The 10,842-nt window shown below is 36.1% G+C and overlaps 1 protein-coding gene across 1 annotated transcript; it reads right to left on the bottom strand.

Annotated features, from left to right (window-relative positions):
• Positions 1 to 571: 571 nt before the first annotated feature.
• LOC133698704 (glutamate receptor 2.7-like) lies at positions 572 to 5,049 on the bottom strand. Its single transcript, XM_062121732.1, has 5 exons — positions 4,464 to 5,049; positions 3,060 to 4,354; positions 2,145 to 2,451; positions 1,545 to 1,942; positions 572 to 1,419 (listed from the first exon to the last, which is right to left on the bottom strand). The coding sequence occupies exons 1-5, from the start codon at positions 4,774 to 4,776 to the stop codon at positions 886 to 888; spliced, it is 2,847 nt and encodes a 948-aa protein (XP_061977716.1). The 5' UTR covers positions 4,777 to 5,049; the 3' UTR covers positions 572 to 885.
• Between the last annotated feature and the right edge of the window lie 5,793 nt (positions 5,050 to 10,842).

Below are 10,842 nucleotides of genomic sequence, written 5' to 3'. Positions count from 1 at the left end.
ATTTTCAAAATTGAGTATTTAATCAAACTTTGGAAAGTTGGTGGATGCATGGGAAGTGTTTTTCTAGAACTTGACTTTCAGTCCCAAATGCGTGTTTCTAAATATTTCTTGCTCCCTCTGGTATCTTCGATGAACTTAGAATGATTCCTTCCTTTGACCCGTTCCAATAATTATAAATAGATACCCTCACGCCTCACGTCAATTACGTTAACAGACTCCCAAAATCAGAGACTAATAGCAGAAGTCAGCTCTCTAAACTTCGTGAAATCACCATAGCGATCGTGTATTAGCCCAATTAACAGACAGTCACCGAAATGATTTAAACACATTATTCATCACCCAATAAATTCTTACAAAATAATTTATGATTGATAGAAGTGTTAAAAAAAAAAAAAAAACTTTTGACAAGTAGAAGAGACCAAGAAAAAATAAATAGTAGAAGAGACCATGATCACGATATGGCAAATGGGTGCTTCTGTATGATGGGAACAACCCAAACCCACAGGGAAAAACTTGTTGGAAACCAAGAAAAAATAAATAAATAATAGAACTCGAAGAAATACCCTTGATATCATGTAAAAACAAAATGAAAATTGTATATTTCATGTATCTCACAAAAAGTATTGAGGATATTTATACAAGCCTATACGACTACCCCAATGGAAAATACAAATATCAAAGGATTTTTGTTACATATATTTGGCCACAAATCAGTCGTCAAAGATAATTACTTGTGTCTCTAGGTTTGCATCTTTCACATATTTACTATAGTTTGGAGATGTGTTTTGAATCAGACCTGAAGTAGCCAAAATATCCAAATCTAACCAGCCTATTGAAATCAGCTCAATTACACCTAGCAGTACATATATATGCGAAAAGAGAGCGTCAGACCACATTGCTGCTTTTTTGGGTGTCAGAATCTGGAATTTTTACAACTTCAATTTCAGCTGGTGATGAGGAGAGAAGATTTTCGTGAGTGTCTTCAGGATTAGAGAGTTCCAAATTGGAAGAGTTCCATTCATGGATATCAGGGGAAGGATTAGGAATTGGAGATTCTCCTGGAGTAACAGTCTCTCCATGATAGATATACCTTGCTAGAGTAACTGTTTTTTCCCAAACACTCTTATCACTTGGAGTTGCATTGCCTCTGTCCTCCACTTCTTGTTTATGGTAGTTTTTCAGCAAGTGAAACAGAAATAGGAGAAAACAAATGGTCGAAGTGGCACCGGTTATAATGTAGATACCCCAGAAGCTTTGCAGGCTCAAGCTTTCAGTTTTATCATTGTCAGTTGCATTGCTTAAGCACTGTCGCGACTGAGCAAACCACTTTTCTTCCAAATTTTTTAGTTCTCCATCTTCTGATAGCTTCAGGATCGCTTTGGAAACATCTGCGGCGATAGGAGAGCCTTTCTGAAATACCTGGAAACAGAATCAGAGCAGTATTCAATCAGTCACTTATGCGGCGAAATGCATCTTTGAAAGAGTGCTAGTAATTGCTTGACTATTTAACTGAATTTTTTTATGGAAATCTGTCATGAACTCACAAAGCCTAGTCCACCAAATCTGTAGGTAGGTGTGGTTGCACTATATCGTTTGCAGTGATGACCGATGAAAACTTTCTCATATGGGAGTTCAAGAAAGGCAGCAGATATGATGGCACTTTCAAATTCTCCTTCATAGCTGTATTCAGAGCTAACATTCTTGATGTTCTCTTGTTTGAATCCAAGCACAGTTTGCAGATAATTCCGTACAAATGAATCTCCATCACAGCCAACTTTTAAGCTGTTCCTTTTCAGCCACTCAATATCAGTAACATTTGGCTGCAGACGTCGGACAGTCAGCATTGAAGTGAGACTGGCAGTGTAGCTCGAATTTAAGATCAATACTACGAAAAGCCACACGACAAGAACCACTCTGGTGAGGTTACTGTATATCTTCTCCCCTGCATCAAAATTGAAATCTTATGAATTTTCTCTACCATAGCTATATGAATGTCAACGATTGATTATAATGTTATCTCATGCAGTAAGAAATGCAGCTGCCAAAGCTGGATGAGATGCGTTTTCTCTGGTGCACACTTAAGACACTTGTGTGGATAGCACAATAAACTATTCTAGTTTTACTGTTTCTCGAATGCAACTTACTGTGTGCAAAATAAAGAGAGGAGAAAGTAAACCAGAGAGCTGTGCCAATCTGATTCTTCCATGGGCCGTTGAATTCAGGATTGGTGTGATGCTCCAAGAACCAAACTATGAACATTGTGTAGATCAATACGGCACCAGTGACCAACCACATTTCCTTTGTAAACGGCTTCATAAACATCCATGCTGACTCTTGAGACTTTGCTGGAACTATCATTGACAATCCTGATTCTGCATATGGTTGAGTAAACTCAACTTTTTCTGCTCTGCTGGCTAGTATGGTTACATCGCCGACAATGGCATCGTACGTCTTAAAAAAAAAAAAAAACATTAGCACAAAAGATAAGCAAACTTTGTTATATAAAAAAGCCCTAGAAATAAATATATGTTATTCATAGTAGAGAAAAATTAAATCTACTCTCATGGGAAACGGTTTTTTATTTTATAGCTTTTGAGGTTTTTTTTATGGAAAAAATAAAAATTTAGATATAGTTAAATATCTATTTTTTGTTAAGATAAAATATCTTTAACTTATCATAACAAAATATTTTTAACTCATTAGAATAAAATATATCTAACTATAAGTATACGGGTTTGCTGGACTCACACAAGTCTAAGCTTGAAGATAGTGAGTTTAACGGCTCTCCAAACTCATGTATGTTTGAATTCGACGCTTGACAATCTAAAAGCTTTCTAAATTTACATATATTTGAACTCAGTGCGCTAAGCTGAAAAATAATAAATCTAAAGGTTCATAAAACCCAATCATTTTTGGATTCAGTATTTAGTTTAGCTTCGAGACAGTAAATTTAGCAATTTCAAAGGTTCATAAGCTCAGAGCCCAAAACTATCACCTGTACTGCGTCATATGATCATCATCGAGTACTTCGAAAATTTAGAAGAGGATTAAGTTCTTACCTTGTTGTACACGTGATCCACCAGATCATTATAGCTGCCGTTGTAGGGTACAAATTTGTAAGGCAGATCATAAGTCAGAACTTTAAGCACCTTATAAAAAAGTTCAATGCAGAAACCATCATATTCCTCTTTACCAGCAGCGTTTGTTGATACTTTCACAAACTTCTCAAATGAGGTCCTACCAGGAACACCAATAATCATCCGCTTTGTATCATTAGGCATCAACCAGCCTTTTGGATTACGTTGTAGGTCGCCCGGCCAAATCACCGGCCCTTTCAACCTTATAGCTTCTGTACTATTTCCAGCTCCACCTTTTGCCACCACAGGTTGGTTTGAGAATCCAAACTCAGGTATCCAGAAATCTAGCTCCTTGTATCTCCTTCCAACCACATTCACAATCCTCAGCATAGGGCTATGCAACAACTCACCTGCTTTGACATTTATCTCGCCGCTTAAACCAACAAATTTGGTTGTTAATATGCTATCCAGAAACACTTTTGGACTGCTAGTGTTCCTAGACAGTCTGTCCATGGCCTGAGTGATGATAGCAATGCTGTCATGTGCTCGTAGAGCATAGAATCCTGGCTCATAGTAACCTTCCTCTGGATACTCAGATATGAATTTCTGCCGGAATTGGGTAAGAAAAGTTTGGTAGGAACTCGTATTATCATAATAGTAGTTCTTAATTCCCAGAGCACCTTCCATGGAGTGGATAACAGAAGTGTTAACTATGTCCAAGAAATTTGTAACAGTATCTGTAAGTATCCAAACCATGTCATTTCCTACAAATCCCATCTTCTTAGCTTCTCTAAACAGATGAATCATCATGGGCAACGATGACTGGAGCACAATAAAAACCCGAGATTGTATTTTTTCACTTAGTAGTTTTGTCAGTTCTTCTCGAACAACATCTTTTGGATCAGATACGAAGGAAAATGGTGGAAGAACTAAGTTATATTCAATCTCTGAACCAACATCTTGAAGAGACTTAGATAGAAGAGCCAGCATGCCAGCATCGCCACCATATGCATAATCTTCGTAAACAGTGACAACCCTCCTCCAGTTATAAGACTGAATAACTGCTGCAATGCATCTTATTTGGTTAGAATCACTGTGAGCCATTCTTATCAAGAAAGGCCATCGAGATGATGCTAATGGCGGTGTTATGGCAGGTGCAGAAAATGAAAGAACTGGAACTTTAGCTTGGCTTCCAATATCAGCAACTAAAGCTGCCTCATCCCATCTTTCCATACCAATAATCACTTGCACTTTATTATCTTCAATCAACTTTTCAGCTGTGAGGAAATTTCATGAAGCAACATTAGTATAGTCACGCATGTCATGACTAAATGTTGAAAGTACATAGAAATATATATATAATAAAGCGACACAAATAAATATTACCAGCACGAGCAGCTTGAAGTGGGCTGCTCCGGGAATCCTGAAAGTAAAGAGACAGATTGTGGTTTGGTGACCTCTTGTTGAACTTTTGAACTGCTATTTCCATTGCTGTTTTCTCTTCTTTCCCGGTTCTTGAATGGACATCAATGATGGCGCCAATGTTTGTAACTTTACTATCATTGATGTCTTTAGCTCCATGGGGGAGAGTAGTGACTAAAAAGGAGGTAGCTACAAGGAGCAGAAGCCAAAATTTTGGGAGTTTGTTAAAAGTAAAGATAGGGAAAGTCATTAGAGCAGTTTCTTTGAAGCACATCATACTAGTCTTGGTAGTTTTGTTGTTGAAGTAGTAACTTTTGCTACATGCTTTTGGTTTATAGCATTTGAAATATGGTGATGGTATACGTGGTCCGTGATTGGGAGGAAGAAAGACACGCAGTTTCGAGGAATTTACGCGTTATTTTGAGAGGAACAAAGACTTGGTTTGCTTGGAGCAAGTCAAAGCTCTATTGAGAGGAAATTAAGTACCCAGCTGTATTTCATGATAAAAAAGAAGAGGCTGTCCTACAGTTCTGATAACGGTATGTACTATCTATATAACCATAAAAGAGAAAAATGAGAGGAGTTTGGGACATGTATGTGGGTTAATGGTTATCAGTCATCCACTCCCTACTTAGTTTTGATGTTTTGCAGATTTTCTTTTGTACGAGGTCAGCCTTTGGATTTGATCTTAGCTTTGGAATCTTTTTTCTTAGATATTATTGAGATTGGAGTTTTTGGGGGGAAAAAGTGTAGATATTATTAGTTTTGTCTATTACAAGAAGCCAGATTGGCTCAAATGGAAACAACACAAGATAGAACAACTATAACGAACAATACAAAATTCTACTGAATAGGTTACTACATCAATTTTGTTAATTTATTATATAGGATCTTTACTGTTGTATGTTTTTAATTATTGTGGAGTTCTGGTTTTCTTGAGCAGAACCTTGTATCCATGCAATTTCCTTCTGCTGCCATTTTGACAGCTGTTTGCTGTTCTTGTACTCTTCTCAAAGTTGTCTTCCCTAACGCGCATGGTGCTCTAATAAGAATGAAATTGCTCATCTAAATTCAAGGACTTGAATTCAACAAATATAACTTGTCATGTTATATAGAATCTTACTGAAAGCGTAGCAGATTTTGTTGTGGTTTTCAGCTGCTTGTTTCTAAACCATGTTAGATGAGTGACGTTGAAGCACCTTGGTTTCCCATATTTATCAAGGATGTTTAGCTAATTCAGTCTAACTTGTGGAATAGATTGAGTCCAAGCAGGTGGTAAATGCGTGGATGTTAAGCAATTAAGGCTAAGCCTCTCCGTATGTAGGTGAACCGAAAAAAGTCTACTTCAAATTGTTAGAAATTGCACAGAAGGATTATTCTATCGACAGGTACATCTATGATCCAACATTCTTGTATGACATAGTTGCATGGAAAAGTAAAACCTAGCTTGTTTTGAAATTACATAGTTGCGTGGAAAAGTAAAACCTAGCTTGTTTTGAAATTACACAGCAGGAGCTGGAATGAGTTGCCGAGCTTAAAACAGCAATGAACCGCTTGATGTTTTTTAACATAGCCAGCCCAACAAACGTTTTAAATTCTTTGGTCTTACTTTTTCCTACCAATAGCATCGATTGGTCCTCCTTGTCAGCTAGTGTTGTTAACTTCATGGTACTTCTGTCGCATTTCGATTCCTTGTACAGCGTAGTTAAACTGGCTTAACTTCCAGGATCACTCCTCAGAGGCTTAATTTTTTTTTTTGAGAAGTATAATATTGTATTAGAAAACGCCAAGATCTGGCGGGGAGGACATAGAAAACATACGAAATCTGCTTACAGCTCAAGTTTAGCAGAACTATGGAAAAAATTGTCAACAAACCAAGAAACAAAAATACAAATAGTAGCTAAAAGAAGCAGAATTGAAGCAAAAACAACACAAAAACAGCTAAAATATGTGGAATTGATGCCACACCAGGAAGCATTGCTAAGAGAATTTCACCTTGATCCAGATTTGAAAGAAAACGAAACCCGCATATCCAGCAAAATTTAGAGCCAAGCGACAAATTCAGTGTTTCTAAACACTCCCTGTTTAGCCATGTGATCTGCCATGTGATTACTCTCATGAAAAGAATGAGTGAATGTGATTGAACCAAAGCATGAAGCTAATCTCTGAATAGAGAAGAAAAGATTATGATGTAGCCAAGGCCTATTATAAGGATTATTCATCCATCTAATGACATTGGCAAAGTCAGATTCAATAATAATGTGTTTATGGTGCAGATGGCAATTAATGGCCGATAATTCAATAGCTTTGACAACTGCTTTCAGCTCGGCTACATTGGAGTCTAAAATCCCAGCTGACATGGAGAAAATACCAAGAAGAATCCCATTATGATTACGCAAAACTCCGCCTATACCTGAGGGGCCCGGCTTCCCAAGAGAGGAGCCATCCACATTCCATTTTAAGCTATTAGTGATAGGGGGAGACCACACAATAATTGCCCTTTGTTTTTATAATTAGTCCATCGTAACAGCTCTTCTGCTGACCTTATTAAATCTGTAGCTGAATAAGAGAAATCAGGTTCTATAGCCTTTAGCCATAAGCAGAGACGAGTAATAATAAGGAAAAACAGAGTATCATAATTTGAGATTGTCTGCTTGAATATCACATCATTACGGTGAAGCCAAAGAGACCATGTCACTGAAAAGAACAGTATCAACCAAGCTTTTTTCTGAAATTTTCCATAAATCAAAGAATTCCATTGAGAGAAAAGGGCTGCCAAGTTCTGTGGGCAACACCACGATAAGCCCCACCAATTGATTATCTATTGAATCTGACAATCTCTCTCGGATATATCACTGTCAAAAATTAGATCATCGATATTGAACAAATAAGGGTCTACTAGTAAAGGATTAAAGCTGAAATATTAGAAGTTAAGATACTTAAATAAAAATTCCCTCAGCTCTCAAATAATACGTCGCATCATATAATAAATGAGTATTATATAATTGGAGGGTTTATATCCAATGAAACTGGAGGTGGAATTTGGAGATGCTGGAGGTGGAATTTCTAAAACTTAAGGAAACTCAGCCTTGAAAAGGTTGCCAGAAGAAAGATTGAAAACAAGAATTGCCTCCTTGTCTCTTTTGAAGATTGTTGATGTTCACTATTAGAAACTAACTTATGTCCACACTTTTTGGATGAATAAACGTCATACATCAGCCAGTTGGAATTTGCAAAAAATGTGGTCCCTTTCTGAATTCACTACATTTACCCCGACAATGGACATAAATATAATCCAGTACTCCAATATTTAGCTAAAAACAAAAGGCACAAGCATTATATATTTTCTATAAAATTTATTTGCCCTTACTTATTAAAGATGCAATATCTTTTTTCTTTCTTTTCAATTCGTGGATTTATTTAATTAATCAGGATATGTACATAAACAATGTTCATGAGTTAAGAGAGAAAGGAGGGACACCAAATCATATCCTGAGAGATAGTTTATACATCTAAATTCTAACCCTATTGAAAAATTATAGAGCTTGATCAATAACATCAACGACCACTGCTGGAATTGGAGTAGGCGGAAATAATTAATATTCATAGGATCCTTGATCTGAGGATAAGTTCTTCATCTTCTTTTCATCTCTGATCTTTATGTGAAATATGGAAGGAGTCAGGTCCAGTATTCCTATATATCATCCAAAATCATGATACACTGACATGGTCCAGTAACGCAGTCTCATCACAACACAAGACACCTAATCCTTCAAAGTTTTTTTTTAAAAACTTTATATATATATATATATGTATGTATGTATGTATCTATGTATGTATGTATGTATGTATGTATGTATGTATGTATGTATGTATGTATGTATGTATGTATAGGCAGTGCAACATTTAATAATTTTACCGATAAAATTTTTTCATTAGTGAGAGATTACCATTTTGTCGGTTTTACCAACTAATTCACCGACGGAATGCATCCATCGATATAACATTCGTTGGTAATTCCATCATCTTTTGCTAATTCTGTCTGTAAAAAATAATAATTAAAAACCGATGGTTTTACATGAGGAAAATGGGCGCCAAAAAAATATTTCCCGTGGAAAATATGTTGACGGAATTATTCCATTGGTATATTTCCATCGGTGATAGTGGGACATGTAGTAATTTTTTCTAACTCTTTGAAATAAATCGATGGATTGATTCCGTCTATATTCCCATCGGTAAATCACCGATGAAAGTATTATGTCGGTGATTGTGGCATATGCAGTAAATGTTTTCTAACTCTCTGGAAAATACCAACATAATAATTATGTCTATAAGTTTGCCGTGATGATTAAAAAATATTTTTAGAAATAAAATTGTATAAAATAATTAATATAAAATTGTATAGAATAATATATATATATATATAATAAATAAACAAATAAAATTGTATAAAATTGAAATATGTAAAAATAAAATTGAATAATATAAAATCTAAATATTCATTACAATTTTATCTGTATAAATAAAAATTAAACTAGAACAATGACGGCGCTGGAGGAGGAGGAGAAGGAGGAGGAGGTTGGTCGTTCTCGGGATCATATGGCTAAAAAGGAGGCGTACACATACCACCCATCTGTGATCTCATGTTCATTACCATTTGGCGGAGTTGTTCATAATTTGCCGAGAGTTACTTATATTTTTCGGTGAGATGAGTCGTGTGTTGTTGCAAGGCCACGAACTCCTGAGATTGGGTGCTCAATACCGTTTGTGAGCTCCCAATAATTGAGACACTACGGGCCACCCGCAAGTTCTCGGTCGTAATGTTGGAGAATTCGTACACCCAATTTCTATCGGGTCTACCGGACGATCTTGCCTCCATCCACCAATCCGGATCGAAATCCGGATGGGTCGAAGGATCGTCCCTGTATATCTCCCTCAATCGGCTATTATATGTCTCCTGAAAATTAGAAAAGAAATTATCAAATTCAATTTAAGAAAATAATAACTTACGAAAGAAAATGGTTGAACGAACATACCATGAAGTGTTAAGTGCGGTTGTCGACGAACTGTTGCACCCCCTTTTGGCGGTCTTCACTCTGCACGTGCGTCTCCACAAAAAGCTCTATTGGGCTCGGCTCAAGTTCAAGAGTCATAGCCTATAAGAAAAAAAATGTCGCAAGTTAAATATATTTATAAAAAAAACATTTAAAGATAGATGTCATTAAAATTAATCTTACCATATGCTTCGCATGTGCAATGAATGGAACGGAGTCGTTGGTGTGCGTGGTAATTGAATCGTAAATTTATCGGTTCTGGTTCTCGTCACCAGACTATGAATGTCATATGAACCATTCTGACATCACGTGCTAAATATATTGTGCCCATATATCCTCCGGGATGGATGGCGGCTTGAAATCCCTCTAAACTGTCACATCATTCCAGCCAGGTAGAACGTTATCTCTAGCATATTTTTTAGCTTGTTTTGTGCTTCATACCAAAAGTCACACAACTTCCATGATACAAATGTATTTTATATGAGTTAATGACAAATTAGATTTTACTATATAATTTTTTTTTAAAAAAATATCTTATTGTTTTCTATGGTGACTAGTTGCAGCGTGATTCTCCTAGACTTTCTTTGCAACATTGTCATTTGCGTTATCCCACTCGAATTTGTTCTATGTATAAAAAATTTATAAAAAATAAATCAATATTAATTTTAATATAACATAATAAATAAATAAATAATTTCAATATAATACTAACCTCAAATCTTTTAAATCATGTATCGATATAAGGTTTCCAGTCAGGATGTCTGAAAACCTGACTCCATTGAAACAATAGAATCTTCATCGACGATTTAAATGCTGATGCTATTACCCAGGTGACCTCAATGTTTGTGAACTTGAAAATCGATAAAATTAATGAAATATTAATTAGTTATTCACAAATTGTTAAACACAAATCATGATTAAGACAAACTTATATTGAAAGGTTGTCCTTCGAATGTGCCTTATACTTGCTGGAGAATTGACCCTGCTGTGACAGGACACCGCCTCTACATTGTGGAACCACGCTGGAAGAAGCAACGTCGTGAGTTGTCGCACGTGCCTCTTCTTGATCGGCACCTAATGACACATCATCATCGATGCTCAATGAACTAGCTGCAATCATGTGCCCACGACGAGCCGTTAATTTTATTCAACGCATCTACACAAATTTAATAAATAATTATATAATCAAATTTAATTTTTTTTTAAAAAAATCGGCAATACTTTCCCTATACTAGAGACTACCAAAAATGTTCAAACTTGGAAATATTGACAAGATATATGTCTCAAAC

The sequence above is a fragment of the Populus nigra genome, chromosome 7 (genome assembly GCF_951802175.1).
Source record: "Populus nigra chromosome 7, ddPopNigr1.1, whole genome shotgun sequence".
Lineage (NCBI taxonomy): Eukaryota > Viridiplantae > Streptophyta > Magnoliopsida > Malpighiales > Salicaceae > Populus > Populus nigra.
The sequence above is the reverse complement of the archived record's forward strand: the minus strand, read 5'-3'. Positions and strand labels throughout refer to the sequence as shown.

What these genes read in the sequence shown, in the direction of transcription:
- LOC133698704 (XM_062121732.1), bottom strand. Translation starts at nt 4,776, where the DNA reads ATGATGTGCTTCAAAGAAACTGCTCTAATGACTTTCCCTATCTTTACT. An exon ending in TGGATCACGTGTACAACAAG is followed by an intron (nt 2,452 to 3,059) that starts GTAAGAACTTAA and finishes TTTTTTTTTAAG; the next exon opens with ACGTACGATGCCATTGTCGG. An exon ending in GATTTGGTGGACTAGGCTTT is followed by an intron (nt 1,420 to 1,544) that starts GTGAGTTCATGA and finishes TTCTGTTTCCAG; the next exon opens with GTATTTCAGAAAGGCTCTCC.